General features: G+C 38.2%; 1 protein-coding gene and 1 long non-coding RNA gene across 2 annotated transcripts in view; one reads left to right on the top strand and one right to left on the bottom strand.

Moving 5' to 3' along the window:
* LOC144369819 (uncharacterized) overlaps nucleotides 1-9287 on the bottom strand; it is a 27022-nt gene extending 17735 nt beyond the window's left edge. The window contains exon 1 of the long non-coding RNA XR_013429606.1: nucleotides 8324-9287. This is a non-coding gene — a long non-coding RNA (uncharacterized LOC144369819). The remainder of the gene's footprint in view (nucleotides 1-8323) is intronic.
* On the top strand, nucleotides 8318-16321 carry LOC101970246 (zinc finger protein 397). The gene is made up of 5 exons (XM_021726541.3): nucleotides 8318-8671; nucleotides 9178-9236; nucleotides 10338-10832; nucleotides 11031-11172; nucleotides 12737-16321. The coding sequence occupies exons 1-5, from the start codon at nucleotides 8599-8601 to the stop codon at nucleotides 13783-13785; spliced, it is 1818 nt and encodes a 605-aa protein (XP_021582216.3). The 5' UTR covers nucleotides 8318-8598; the 3' UTR covers nucleotides 13786-16321.

Below are 16321 nucleotides of genomic sequence, written 5' to 3'. Positions count from 1 at the left end.
ACTGTTAGTTGATAGTGTAAGAGTCCTTCATTTTCAATCTCTGAGAGATCCTGATATGCTTTTTATTTAAAGGGTTGTTGGATTCTTACTTCTCATGTAGTTTCCTAGGAAACTGAGAAACCAGTTGCTATTTAAAAATAAAACTAAACTGACAAGTCTAGTCAGTTTTATTTATTCATTTTGGTACCATGGATTAAATCCAGGGAGTTTAACCACTGAGCCACGTTCTGAGCTCCTCCCCACTCCTCACCCCACTCTTTTTTAATCTGAAACAGGGTTTTACTAAGTTGTTCAGAGCCTCCCTAAGTTGCTGAGTCTGGCTTTGAACTTGCAAACCTCCTGCCTTTAATAGCTAAAAACAAAGAAGTTATTAAAGACAATATTCAGAGGGAAGTCAAGGAAATTAGAATAGAACAGGATAGAAGAATAGGTAAAGAGAGTGGGCCAACCAAGGAATCCTCACTAGTTTTTGTAGTTATTTGATTGTATTACAATTAATAGAATCTAGGTAAATAATTTAGTTATATGTAAAGGGTTAATATAATAAACAGTAAAAATACACTCATATTAATTATATTGCCAAATTGCAAATAATTTATTTGAAACTTATTTAAAATTATATAGGGCATTATTAACCACTAAACTTAGAAATGTGTCAAGGTTATGACTTCTTATTTCAAACAGAAGTTCATGACTGGTGGTATATCATCTTGCCATCTATAGTCAGCTAGTGTTCACTGAAGGCTTTATGGCAGCCCAGCACTAGAAGATGTACAGTCATTTAACATCTCTCCAACTCTACTATGTAGTTCACTTAGTGAGTGTGTTTGACCAATTATTAGATCTTTCTGTGCCTCAACTATATGTAAGCAGTCTGGAGATTTGTTCAACATTTGTCAAAATGACAATGTCATAATGATAATGATGATGCTGGCTTGGTTTTCTAAAGAAAAAAAAGAAAATTTATCAGATAAAGAACATTTCTGAAAAAAGTAATAACTATACTTTAAGGAATTTTTCTACAAACAAGTATTGTTAATTTTTAAATAAGTCAGAGGAGCAAATCATCAACAGCATTTCCTGGGCAGCTGAGAATGAGGAAGATTTCACAAGGAAAATAACATATAAGCTGGTCTTGAAAAATGCTGAAGATTTCAACCAAAAGCAAAAATGTTGTTAAAGACAATATTCAGAGTGAAGACAAGGAAGTTGGATAGAGCAGGATGAGAAAAAATAGTATATGAACTTTGGTGCTTGAGGATACAGAGTGGATAATAGCTGTGGGTCAGAAGGAGAAAGATGTTGGATGATTTGGTAAGTGTATTTGCCCTCTGTTCTGTGGACCCAGCAAGTCAGCTGTTTATTGTTTGGATATGAAATGTCCTCCAAAGCTCATGTGTGAAACAATGCCAGAAGGTTTAGAGGAGAAATGATTGAGTTATGAGAGCCTTAACCTCATCAGTGGATTAATCTCATGATGGGATTAACTGAGTGGCAACTAAAGGCATGTGGAGTGTGGCTGGAAGAGGTGGGTCATCCAGGGTGTGCCTCTGGGGCATATATTTTGTATCTGATAAGTAGAGTCAGTCTCTCTCTCTCTCTCTCTCTCTCTCTCTCTCTCTCTCTCTCTCTCTCTCTCTCTCCTGTCTGATCATCATGTGAGCCACTTCCCTCCACCACACTTTTTCACCAGGATGTTCTGCCTCACCTTGAACCCTGAGGAATGATTGAGCTAGCGGTCTATGGATCAAGAGCTCTGAAACCATGAGCCCCCAAATAAACTTTTCCTCATGTGAGGTCTTTTAGTCACAGCAACGGAAAAAGCTGACTAAAACAGCAGCAAAGATTTACAGCGTGATTACAAAATCAGATTCATGTTAAGACTCTGGCAGCAATCTGAGAGGTGTATTGGAATAAGAGGAGTGGTAAGTGGAAAGGTGACCAATTCAAAAGCTAATATGATAAAGATAATAAAGACCTGAACTGAAACAGTAGAAAGAAAAAGAAAAAAAATGAGCTATTTTAAATGATGCTTCAATAGAACCAGAGATAAACTTAATCAACAATTTTTTTCTAGTTCCTTACACTGGCTCTAAATTTTCTTCTTAGTCTTGACACTGCACAGCAAAAAGTCAATAAAGTAAGTTAATTGTTCTATTATAATAACTATATAATGATAATTATAATTCATGATTAATAATAAAATTTAACATGGATGAATGTATTCAAATTGGATTTGGCTGTGTGAATGTTGAGATGCTGTTGGACTATCCAAAAGACACATTTATACAAGTGAGAAATAAAGATCTGAGGCCAAGTAAACAAGTCAGGGATGGAAATATGTACACATAAAAGAGTGAATCACTCCTCCAGAGGAGAAATAGAGAGTATGGAGAAATAGACAAGCTTAGTAGAAATTTAGATAAAGCAATTAGGTAATAAAGAGGATCCAGCTATGAAGTAAAGATGTAGACAAAGAGGGAAAGAAAAAAATAGAAACAAAAACAGACAGCAGTGAAAAATGCTTGCATTCAAGAAGAATACAGACTGAAATGTCTGCGGCTGGGGTTGTAGATCAGCAGTAGAACATTAGCCTAGCATATGCAAGGCCCTGAGTTTGATCCTCAGCACCACATAAAAATAAATAAAATAAAGGTATGGCATTCAACTACAATGAAAAAATAAATATTAAAAAAGACTGAAATATTATTTTCAAAGGTTCCACTTCAGTTGAACGGTAAGAAGATACTAGATTGTATGAGGTTGAGCAGTAAATAAGTATCCTGATTCTAATATTTCTATAATTTCCAAAAGTCATGCCTCAGTGTAAGAATAAATTATAGCTTTAAAAGAATCCAATACACCCTTTCAAAAGTCTTGGAAATGTGTGAAACATTTAGAATGTGAAAAAATACGATTTTGGCTCTTATAGAGGTAAGCATCAGCTAGCTAAAATGTTACATACACACATACACACCTCATTTCCCTAACAGCAATGCCCAAATATATTCAATTTTTAATGTTTGTTTTTATACTGAACTTAATGCATAAACACAAACAATAGAGAACTCAGTAAACCACCACACCCAGTGTGAAATAAATCTAAGAATGTATCACATGAGCAAATTCAAGGGCATTCTTTGACATTGAAGCATAGAGAAACAATTCAGTAAACCAGGCCTTTGTTTACTGTCTTGGATCCTACAAATAAGCATTGTTTTATTCTGTTAATACATCTGTTATCTGTTTCTAAAAGATAAGAGTAAATTGGTAACATCATGATAACAGTAATAGATTACAGTATTATACTCAACTATTATTGATACTCTACAATTTTACAATTGAATATTTGAGATCTTGGAGTCAAGGGATCATACTAATGGCAAAGTCAAAGGATCATGCTAATGGCTCACTTAAGGTTGTTTGCAGATCCACTATTCCAATGTTTTTTCAGGAACTGGGAGTTTTTATTGTAGACCTCAAAACCAGCTTCAACAAGTGTGTTTTGCTTTCTGCCTATCAGGGGATATCTCCACTTAGCTACTTTCCATCCCTACAGTACTAAAAGCTTAATCCCCAGTTTCTTACTTTCCCTTCCCAATCCCCCTCTCTCCTTCTCCTCCTTATTCTTCTCCAAGAAAGGGGTCTTGTATGTTGTACCATGCCTCCCATCCTCTAAAAAATCATAATAAACTCTTCTTTCACAGGTATTTGTCTTTGGGTCTATATTGCTAAACTTGATTAAACAAATCCTGAGTGAGTTCATATTAAAATAGTCTTAGTATTAAAAATTGTCTTATATACTTGAAAGATTCTTTGAATCTTTCAAATACTTCTGCTCATTTTAGCACCAATTTTTTGTCTTATATATATGTATATGTGAATTCTTTCATTATTTTATCCAAATACCTATATAATACTAGGCTGCAGTGCTCAGATAACATTGGAAAACAAAATGTCTGCTCTCATGAAGTTTATACTCCAGAAATCACACTAGTAAGAGAGGTGAGGGAGAATATCTTTTATTTCATTTGAATCTCCACTTTTCTTCCTAGTTCCTCATATGTATACTAAGGCTCCACAATATTTGTTGAATGAAGAAATGATCATTTCCCTTACATGTGCAGAAGCCTTTCTCCATCCTTTATTATTGATAGCAGCTTTTAATCAAAATATTTTCAATGGGCTTATATCACCTGATGAAGACCATAAAAGCACTTTTGAATGATATAGTAATTCTCTCAAATGGATGTTACCAAATGAAGAGCCTTATTCACCAATCATCAGCAATGCCTAGGGCAGACTTTACCTAACAATTATCAAAACCCATCATTAAAAAACAGAAACAATTATTAAGACTATGTGAAGGGGAAAAAACAAAATAATATTTTTCTACCTTTAATTCAACAATTTATGAAACAAAAATTTTCACATTAAAACAGGCTATGTAAGATAAAGGGATGAAATGTTAAGGAACAATTTTTTTTTCCCACTGGGGATTAAACTCCGGAGTGCTTTTACCACTGAGTTACACCGCTGGTTATATATATATTTTATTTATATATTTATTTTTTAAATAAAAATATGTATATTTTATTTTGAGACATTCACAATAAGTTGCTGGGGCTAGTTTTGAACTTATGATCCTCTTGCCTTAGTCTCCTGAGTCATTGGGATTATAGGTATATGCCACCACACCTAGCAAGAAATGATTTTTGAGGGCACTGATGTAATTGAGAACACAGAAAGTTAAGCCACATAAGTGGAAAATTGCTGGCTAAGACTGCACATGGTATTCAGTTGCTATCCTCAAACAGAATATTAGCTCTGAATCTCCAGTCTAGATCTCTTGCAAATAAGTAATTGATTTATGTTTTAACTACATATACCATATTATAAGGAATGATTAGAATCTGAATTTTTCCTAGTGTCTCATTTATTACCTAAAGAGAATCAGATTAGCTGTCTTTCTTTTTTTAGAGAGAGAGAAAGAGAGAATTTTTAATATTTATTTTTTAGTTTTCGGCGGACACAACATCTTTGTTTTTGTATGTGGTGCTGAGGATCGGAGCCAGGCTGCATGCATGCCAGGCGAGCGCGCTACCGCTTGAGCCACATCCCCAGCCCCAGATTATCTCTTAAATAGATACTATCATTGCTTGCTCAACATTCATTGATTTATCCCCCTTTTCTACTATTGGGGCAAGCCCCAAATGGCTATTGTTAGGCTCCCTCACTGAATCTTCCAGTGGGCTGTTATGTTTTATGTTAAGTTTTTAGTATGCCAAGGCCATGAATCAGCTAAGTTATGGTTAATGTGTAGTCAAGGTCAGAAACATTCTGATTCAGTATACATGTACTCGAGGTCATAAACATTTGCTTGTGAGCATGTGTGCACTGATATAACCAGTTGGAGATGTTACTTCTTTGTTTGAACTGTATTGCAATAATAGGGCTAAATGGAACTGACTGGGGCAAAATGGAACTGGTTGGGGCTAAAGCTGAAGTTGAAGGAGACTGGAGGCTGTTACCATCTCTGACTAAAGCATGTCTAATATCCTAACTGCGTCTTGTATCTCTCCCACCTGCTGGGATCATGAATCTGTTTCCTGGGTCTAAGCCCTGGCATGACATCTACACTTTAATCATAATAAAATTTCACATACCCTCCCCCAAAAGTCTGTGCCCTTAAGGAGAGGCTGACTTGCTCCTTAGTTCTGCGATGTGATCTTAATTGGTCTAAGCCTATTATGGAGGCCTTACCCACCTTACCTAGGCCTAGGCAATTTAGCCAAAGAAATATGAGAGGAAAATCTGCTGTGGAAATATGGTTTCCTTAGTCTTAGAAGGGAGCAGAAGAAAAAGATGACCCTTTTTCTGCCTCAGCATCTTTAATCAGGAACTGAGAGAGCTACTTTAGTACCATAAAGGACACAAGACACATTTAAACCAACACACTTAAAGTTGGAAGAACAGGGTTGGGGATAGAACTCAGTTGGTAGAGTGTTTTCCTTTCCTTGCATGCACAAGGCCCTGGGTTCTAGTGCCCAGCACTACACACACACACACATACACACACACACACACACACAAAAAAAAAAAAGGCAGAACAAAAAGAAGGAACCTGGATCCTTGATACATTGTCAAGACACTGAATTAACCAACTCTAGGAATGGCCTTACCTCCACTACTTATGTAGAATTTTTTTAAAAGGTTAAACAATACAGATATTTAGTAGAGTTTCCATTATTTCAGCTGAAAGCATTTCAACTGATAAAACGCTCAATAATTTCATTCCTCAAGAGTAGCTTCTCAATATAACAAGGTATGGTACATTGGATGCTAAAATAAGTGCCACAATTTCTTCTTAAACTCAAGCTAACTGCTCCTCCCATTGAATGATGGACACTATTTCCTCTTTCCATGAATCTAGTCCTATCAAGGCAATACAGTGGTGGATTATAATTTGAGTTCCAGATCTAGTCTTTGAAACAAGTAGGATCTTCCCTTCCTCCTTGACTCTCTAGGAGGCCATCTTAGGCTAAGAAATCTTAAGCTAAACTCCTGAATAATGTATGACAGATTAGATACCTGTAGAGAAGCGCTGGGGAGAAGAATCAGGTAGCTCTAGCAAAAATGCAGCAACAAGATCCCAGCAACATAAGGTCCATCTTGGACCTTCCAGGCCCATTAAGCCACCATATCTTGACACCTCATAAAGCAGAGACTAGCAATCTCTACTAAACACTGCCTGAATTCCTGGCCACACATTGTGAGCAATAAAACATCTGCTATTCATAGTCTCTAATCTTGGAGTTGCATATAGATGTAGTGGCATATAGATAACTGAAACACAAACTAGCAGTATTTTCTTGCTTTTTAAAATAGCTGTTGTTGATACCGCCAGTTACTGGTGACAAGTTCTGCTTCCCCAAATGTTGAAGTTTGAACATTAGAAGAGCATGCCGAGGCAAGCAATGTAAAATATAAAGTAGGGTTTATTTAAAAAGGGGTAACACAGACTTTTCCCCTCCAGTGAGAGGGAAGAGGGCCATAGCTCTATCCTGGTATCCTAAGAAGCGAGGTTTTGAGCCCTTTTTTTATGTCCTAGGCTTCCTTTGTTCTCCTGCCCTCTTCCCCTTATCTGTATCCTGCCTGAAAATGTGACTAGGCTTGGGAATGCTCTGTGGGTTGGCCAAAATGTGGGAATCAGGTGGGCTGAAGGGGGAAGGGCAGGAAGGAGCTGCCAAGGACACATTAATTATAGCTTCCTACAGGGAGGCACAATTCCTGGGACCTCCAACCCTACCAACACGTTGGAGCAGAAGAAAGGGCTTGGAAGAAATTAACATTTCAATCCATCAGGGGACAGTCTCCAACTTGCCAGACTCAATCAAAATTGGCCTCCTGGATCCAACCTGACTCCATTTACCTATCTATACTGACTGCCTGTCTAATTCTGGCTTCAATTTCACAGTGATTGAAATTATTTATTAATTTAGCGCTGAATGCTAAAGAACGTTTGTTTCCAAATAGCTTTGGTTCAAGTGTGTTAGATCACAAAGGAGACTTAATTTTCTATGTATATATCACATTATTATTCTCCTTTTAACTAACATTTACAAATAATTACAAATAAGTAAAAAAAATTAACCAATGAATTAATAGTCTCAAAAACAATAATTCCCACAAATAGAGGAAAACACTAACACCTTAATTTCAAAAACAGGGAAAGTCATTTCTCTGAACCATAAACAAGAGAAGGAAATTTGGGGAGGGGGTGTTGGGGTGCACTGGGGATTGAACCCAGGAGCGCTTAACCACTGAACTATATCCTCAGCTCTTTCTATATTTTGAGACAGGGTCTCTCTAAGTTGCTTAGGGCCTCACTAAATTGCTGAAGCTGCTTTGCTCTTCCCATGTTGCTGCCTCAAACTCTTGAATCTCTGGGATTACAGGCGTGCACTACCCCACACGGTGAGAAGGACTAACCTCAAGCTCACAAAGTGAAGACATGAGGCATCATTTTTCACCTACTAAATTGCCTATTTTCTTTTTAATAGCAAGATTAATGCCAGCTTTAAAAAAAAGGGAGGGAAAGCCCGCACTAGAGACGGTAGCCTGAGACCTGAGTCTTTAAATTTTGGGGACTTGAGTGTAGCCCACAGAGCTGTTGCAAGGCTGGTATGATACGCACGCTTAAAGAGCAATATAAGTGATTGTTACTTTTTTTTCTGCTCATTCATCCATCCGTTTACTTTTGTCAGAGATCATGGAAAAGAAGTGGAAAAATCAGTTCTTTGCTACAGGAAAAACCGCATACCTTGCTAGAAAATTGGGAGTGAGACAAATCGGAAATGACGTCACACCCACTACAATCGGGGAGCGGGAAGACCGAGTTCAAGCAAGCAAAAGCAGCCTCAGAAAAAGAGGCCACCTACGGTCCGCTCAACCTCGTCGGCATCTCTGGTTCTGCCAGCCCAGCGAACCCTGAGCAAAGGCGGTGGGAAGAACAGAACCCGCGGCTCTGATTGGCTAACCTCGAGCAAGGGGCGGGGCGGACGGAAGCTCCCGAGGGCGAGCGAGCGGAAGGCCGAGATGCAGATTTCCGGTCTTTGTGGCTCCCCGCTCTGGGTCGAAGCTTGTGCCCTGGCGGCTCCTGGGCTTCGCGGTGAGGGACACGGGCCCCAAGGCGGAGGGAGGGTAGGGCTGGCGCCCTATTTGGGTGCTGGGGCAAGATGGAGGCGTTCCGCTCTTCGGCTTGCCCACCCCCGGGTCAGGGCAAAGATTCCTGGGGAGGCAGCAGAGGCCAGCACTGGAGCTCCTGCCTGCCAGCGGAAAGCACAGTTGTGCCTCCACCTCCGTGACTTCGCAAATGCTGTGGTTTAACATGGGATATAAAGAATAGGAGGGCTGAGTGCAGCCGGGCTGGTTGGTAAACCAGAGATTCGTAGTCTGCATAGTCTAATTAGTTTCTAAAGTTTCCGTAATATTGATAATTTTTACTGGTTCTTCTGAGTGAACGTAAAATAAAAAGCATACGCTTCTGTGGCTATCCTTCCCATCCGGAAATCAGATAGTGCTTGGTCTATATCTCAAAACTTGGTATATAATTGTTACTATGTTTCGTTTATTTTTAAATTTTTGCTCCCAGAATAACCTTAAGCTTTTTGACAGCTGAGCCTGATCTTTTTTGCATCTTTTGTGCCTATATCTGTCATGTTTTTGAACTCATGGTAAGCATTTTACAGTTCTATCTTTGTTGATTCCTCAATAGATTCATGAACTAAAACCTTTTTAACCCAGTGCCACCTCAGGACAGAGCCTGTAATAAGTGCTTCAGTGTTTGGTAAAGAAATTAAGTGAATAAATGTGATCAAATGGAAAATATCCTGTTTATATTTTTAAAATATTTATTTAGTTGTAAATGAACACACAGTATCTTTACTTATTTTTATGTGGTGCTGAGGATTGAACCCAGTGCCTCACACATTCGAGGCAAGCACTTAACCACTGAGCTACAGCCTTAGCCCCCTGTAATATTTTTATTTAAGTCAACTCATGTTTAATCTGAATTTTTTGAAAATGTGCTATTACTACCTTAAATGAAAATCAGCATTACCTGCTATAGATAGAAGCTAGCTAAAAATAAAAAGTCAGCATCACCAGCTGGGGTTGTGGCTCTGTGGTGGAGTGCTCACCTAGTGCCTGTGAGACACTGGGTTCAATCCTCAGAACCACATATAAATAAATAGAATAAAGGTATTATGTTCATCTACAAATAAATTTTTTAATTAAATTCTACCTAGATGTTATTACCCTTGGAAGTCAGTCTGAGGTCTATATTTTATTTTTAAAAGTAAGTTTTATATACATGTTAAAGACAAATTTCCCTCCTTTGTGTAATCATGATTGAGAGGGAATTGAAAAGGAAGTATTTATCTCACTGTGTGAGTCATGTTAATGTTTCATTCTTTTGCTTCTAAAAATTTTAACAGTATGGGCTGGAGTTGTGGTTCAGCAGTAGACTGCTGACCCAGCACATTCGGGGTGCTGGGTTCAATCCTCAGCACCACATAAAAATAAAATAAAGGTATTGCATCCAACTATAACTAAAACAAAATTTAAAAAAAAATTAACAGTAGTAGAAATTCTAGAGAGTAGGAGACACTGAGATGTAATGATTTTTTAATGATTTTTAATTGATCATTCTATTGTTGCTTATTAGACTCAAACCTGTTCCCTTTAAATGTTCTTTGAGTTATTGATCTATATTATTACAACTTCCTGAGACTTTTTTTCCTACCATAAGTTAACTGTGATTTTATATCCTTTAGGAAAGAAGAGATTACCCCCCAAATCTCTCACACACAGAACCTGGTTGTACTGAGGTTCTTGCTAAGCTGTTTCATTCCAGAATGGCTGTGGATTCCAGAGCAGTTTCAACTCAGATACCTCAGGATCATCAGGAACAAGAATTAATACTAGTGAAAATAGAAGATAACTTTTCTTGGGGTCAGAAATTTAAACAGAATGGGAGTATCCAATCCTGCCAAGAATTGTTTCGACAACAGTTCAGAAAGTTTTGTTACCATGAGACACCTGGGCCCCGGGAAGCTCTGGGCCGACTCCAGGAGCTTTGCTATCAGTGGCTAATGCCAGAATTGCACACAAAAGAGCAGATCTTAGAACTTCTGGTGCTGGAGCAGTTTCTGAGCATCCTACCTGAGGAGCTGCAAATCTGGGTTCAGCAACATAGTCCAAGAACTGGGGAGGAAGCTGTGACCCTGTTGGAAGATTTGGAAAGAGAATTTGATGATCCAGTGCAGCAGGTGGGAACAGACAGAAGTCATGTGCTGTGGGAAATGGAATTTACAGCCTGGAGCATGTAGTATCATAACAATAGGATAAAAAGTTACATATCTCTTGAACCATAACCCTGAAGTATATCAGAGCTATGCCTCTACTCTCACAAGGTCTGTTTTCCTAGAGATTTTGCCACAAAGCTAACCATATTTTACTAATTTCAGGTCCCAGCTAATCCACAGGGACCAACAGTGCCATGGAAGGATTTGACATGTCTAGCAGCATCCCAAGAGTCAACAAACATTCAGCTCCAACCTTTAAAGACACAACTGAAATCTTGGAAACCCTGCCTTTCCCCTAAACGTGGTGAGGAATAGGAACTTGTCTGGGAACTCATCAAACTTCCAACACATGAGCATCACTGCTGTTATTCTAAACCAGGAGCTTTGTATTCAGTAATGCACATGAATTTCAGTCAGCCCTCCTTGTGTCCATTTCCTTATCATTCATTCATTCATTCAAACTTTATAGAGAGCTGATATATGTTTAGTACTATGGTAGGTACTGAGTCTTACTTCCAAGGAGCTTTCAGGTCTAGGTGGGTGGTGGATGAACAAAAAGACATTTCTAGTATAGTAAGTTATGGACTAAAAGTAGGCACTGGGTACTATGGGAGCACCAAAAAAAAAAAAATGGCACCTAATCTTAAAGGTTCAAGGAACTCTTCCTGGAGAAAATCATCTAAGCTAAGATTTGAACTATGTGAGGAAGAAAGCCAGGCAAATAGGCAGAAGGATAAGTGTCCCAAGCAAAGGCCTCAGTCTTGAAGGTGAGAGAATAGAACTCATCCTAGAAAGAGTAGAATTCAGTTTGACTTGCGAAGAGAATTAACAAGGGAGGAGTATTGAGAAAAAATAGAGAAGAAAATGGGATTCACATATACAGTTTCTTAAATAGAGGGGTATAGTTGAAAGGTGTTGGAGGAAGGAGAGCCATGGTTGAATTTGTAATGTTGAATTTAGCTTTAGGGTAGAGAATGGATTTGAGGGAAGCAAGACTAGAGGCCTGTTAGAGTCTTCTAGTCCAAGTGGCTAAAGTAAATAAATCATCATGTGTTATGGTGAGGCATAGGGAAGACCAAAACTGAAAACTGTTCTTCAACACTAAAATTGCATTGCAGTTTCTGGTCATTGTTAAAAGCAGAGTATGAAAGAGGAGTTGAAGGTGTTTCAGTCTTGATTTACCTGGGTAATAGTGGTATTGTGTTTTAACTGGGAAAATAAGCAAATATATCTGATGATATACTTGGTTTGGAGCATTTGAATACTTAGGAAATAAGCACAAAATGGATTGGGATATGGGGACGCATTAACTTACAATATAAGTAGCAAATAGAGCCTAGGGGATAGAGAGCTTGTAGAGTAAGGATACATTAGAATCCAGGAAACAGAAAAAAAGAACTGAAAGAAGGAACACTGGTGTTTGAGTTATTAGCCTAGAATCTGAAAAGGAATAATCTGAGAACTCAGTCAAATATGACTGGAAGGAAATGTCTCTGAAAGGCAGATGTGGTCCTTAGTATCAATGCTACAGAGATGCTGACTAAATAAGACCCTAAAATTACCTATTGATTTATGTAGGTATCAAGTTTGTGACCTTGATGAGAATAGTGTCAGTGGAAGTGGAAGTGTCAGTGGAAGTATGAGCAATTAGGTAAGGCAGAAACTAGATTGCAAAATGGAGATGAGAACATGTCAAGAAAAATACTGTGAGTTAGAATGAGGTTGCTTGACAATGTAAGCAAGGAAGAGACATGGACAGTGACATCTTTGTAGGTAGACCCTTCAATTTTCTTTCATAGAAAATGAATATAGAGAGTGAATGGAAAACTTTAATGTGTTTTTTGTTTGTTTGCTGTTTATCATTTCAGATTGTGAGAACAAAGAAACAACAACACAGGACATTTCAGGAGAAAATTCACAGGGACTCTCTCAGGAACCTTCATTTGGAGTGGTTAGTGAGCGTGAAAGCAATTTAGACTGGCAACAAGGAAGTGCTATGGGGCAGAAATTAAGAAGATCCTCTCCACACGGGAGTAGTTTTAGGCAGGTGATTTTCACACACAAATCTTTAGGAAAGAGAGACCATCATGATGAGCCTCAAAGATGCTTGATTCTAAGTACAAACTCTATAACAAGTCAGAAAGTTCCTTCAGAAGAGAGACCTTATAGATGTGATGTGTGTGGGCACAGTTTCAAGCAGCATTCATCTCTAACACAACATCAGAGAATCCATACTGGAGAAAAGCCCTATAAATGTAACCAGTGTGGGAAGGCCTTTAGTTTAAGGTCATATCTGATTATTCATCAAAGAATTCATAGTGGTGAGAAAGCATATGAATGTAGTGAATGTGGAAAAGCCTTCAATCAAAGCTCAGCCCTCATTAGACACCGGAAAATTCACACTGGTGAGAAAGCTTGTAAATGTAATGAGTGTGGTAAAGCCTTCAGTCAAAGTTCATATCTTATTATACATCAAAGAATTCACACTGGTGAGAAGCCGTATGAGTGTAATGAGTGTGGGAAAACCTTTAGCCAGAGCTCCAAGCTTATTAGACATCAGCGAATTCATACAGGAGAGAGACCCTATGAGTGTAATGAATGTGGGAAAGCTTTCAGGCAGAGCTCAGAACTGATTACCCACCAGAGAATACATAGTGGGGAGAAACCCTATGAATGTAATGAATGTGGAAAAGCCTTCAGTCTGAGCTCAAACCTCATCAGACATCAGCGAATTCACAGTGGAGAGGAACCTTATCAGTGTAATGAATGTGGCAAAACCTTCAAAAGGAGCTCAGCCCTTGTTCAGCATCAGAAAATCCATTCTGGGGATGAAGCTTATATATGTAATGAATGTGGGAAGGCTTTCAGGCACAGATCAGTCCTTATTCGCCATCAGAGAGTCCACACTGTAAAGTAACTTGTGAATACAATGAATATTATAAATGCTTCAGTAAGATTTTTTATCTTTGTTAGAAGTATTTTTTCTTGGAGCAAAACTCCATAAAGGTTAACTACTAGGTCTTGAGTCATTCTAAGGCTTTATGCAACACTACACAGTGCTAGTGCAAATTGTTCCTTAAAAGCTTTTTCCTGTGACTAATGAAAGCAGAGGATGGAAGAATTATTACTTCCAGCTTTTCGCTTACTGTTAAAAATACTCAGGAAATATGAAAAGCAGGAATGTGACATTGAAACCTCATTTTCTATGAGAATGCCTTGAAAGGGGTTAGGGACCCAGGCTCAGTCACTGCATCTGATTGTCACTGTGCCCCTACTTTGGGAGAGAGTGGACAGTATAAGGGACTGTTTGTCTCAGGAAATCAAAATTTTTTATTAAATCAGAACTGACAGCAGAAAAAAAAAAGTAGGGAAAGTTTTATCAGTGTTGAGTCCAGGGCAGGTCAGAAATTAGATATGCATGAGAAGAAATAATACAAATTAATCTATCCAACAATTTATTTTGTTTTTGCGAATTTTCTTTGCACTTGAGACTTGAGATGCAATGGAAGATCAGGCATAATCTCTTGTCATGTAATAGGCAAGGCAGTCAATCATGTAGTAGCACCATGGTGTGGTCAGTGCTATGTGGCTCAAGGAGCTCTCAACTTTGAGTAAGGGAATAGGGGAAATGACATGAAAGATGAAAGGACTTAGCCAGGGGGGAGTGTTCATAGTAAAAGGAGCAACAGATAAAGGCCAATGAAGCATTTTCTGTTGAGCTCTTTTGAAGTGGAGTCATATCCATAAGAAGTGTGGGTAGAACCAGTCTCTGAAGCACAGTGCCTAATGCAATATATGAGCCAATCGAGAAATTTCTGTTTAAAAAGGAAAAATCCTAGAATACTTGGACAACAGAAGAGTGAGTAGCTTTGTCTTGGTTGATATGACCCAAGAGAAAGGGCTAATATGTGGTTTCCTTGCCCAACCTACAGGCTAGGGTAGAATTTCTATGGAGGAAGTGGAGGTTAAGAAAGAGCCTTGGTAAATGTTAAGATTCTGACTCCTTCTCCTAGGTATGAGGACACCTTTGTTACAGTATTGGAATTGTTGTCAGGTTAATCCCCAAGTCCCTGAGTTGGAATCTGCCAAATCCTTCATTTTCAAAGCTTTGTCCTTATAGTTCTAGTATATTTCCTTGGACTCGGGTGCTCAAAAAATATGTCAGTTGCTGGGTCTGTGACTTACTATCCAGACACCTCATGTGTGATATTTCATAGCTTTTGCAAAGGGAAATGACAACAAGTAACAACTGTGATCAGTTAAGACTTCCCCTCTTCTGAGGAACCTAGCACAAAGAAGCTGGTATTTACTATAAAGTGGAAAGTTGTACAGGTTAATCAGCAACATAAGTGTGGATTCTGCCCACACTTCTTATAGATATGACTCCATTCAAAAGACCTAACAGGATAAAGGAACAACATACCAAAAACAGATGTGTGTGGAAATCCTCTAGAATCTTGTGACTAGAAAAAGAATTCTAATGAGAAGCAAAGAGAATTAATGCTCCTATTGGAATATAAGTAGGCATGTGATAACTAGTAAGAATGACAGCACACCTAACGTCCATTTTTTAAAGAATATGAGAAAATGGAAGAATGATATGAGTTGGAAATATGGTAAGATGTAACAATACATGGTGAGAGCTGCTCAATTCATTTTCCTCTTTTTCCACAAAGAAATACTCAAACTGAGAAGGAAAAGACATTAAATAGGGATTGATATAGAGCAGAAGGAAAAAATACTCTAAAGAGCTCTTACATGTAAGAAATGTAATAGGTATTTGCTAAGGGCTCTGTATGTATACATTATTTATTTCTCATTATAGCCCATGTTTTAGGCAGATGAAGTGAAGGCTAAAGGTCATGTCTAGAAGGTAGAACTCATAACCCTACGTAAAATCACTGTGCTATCTTCCCATGAAAAACTTCTAGTTGAAAAACTAGCATTAAAATAGGAAAATAACAAAAGAGTAAGTGCCAAGGGTCAACACATGTATGTCAATCTCATAAAATGTTCATTGAAGTAATTGATATGGCACTTCCAAAATTGATAAGAGATTCAGGGAAATTGAGATTCTATTGCTGGTGTCATGTGAGTAGACAATATCTTAGCAATCACTACCGGAAGCCTTAAGCATTGCCTTTGGACTTTGAAATTCTATCTGAAAATATACTTCAGAAACCATCATGAATGTACAAAATCTTAAAAGCTGTTAAAATTTGTTGATTAATATTGAAATAAAGCAATCATGATAGATTGTTAAATATTACAATTGTACTGTATGACCCCATGTAAAAAATATATTTATGCATTGGGGCTGGGGATGTGGCTCAAGCGGGTAGCGCGCTCGCCTGGCATGCGTGCGGCCCGGGTTCGATCCTCAGCACCACATACCAACAAAGATGTTGTGTCCACCGAGAACTAAAAAATATTAAAAATTCTCTCTCTGTGTC

The sequence above is a fragment of the Ictidomys tridecemlineatus genome, chromosome 13 (assembly GCF_052094955.1).
Source record: "Ictidomys tridecemlineatus isolate mIctTri1 chromosome 13, mIctTri1.hap1, whole genome shotgun sequence".
Lineage (NCBI taxonomy): Eukaryota > Metazoa > Chordata > Mammalia > Rodentia > Sciuridae > Ictidomys > Ictidomys tridecemlineatus.
The sequence above is the reverse complement of the archived record's forward strand: the minus strand, read 5'-3'. Positions and strand labels throughout refer to the sequence as shown.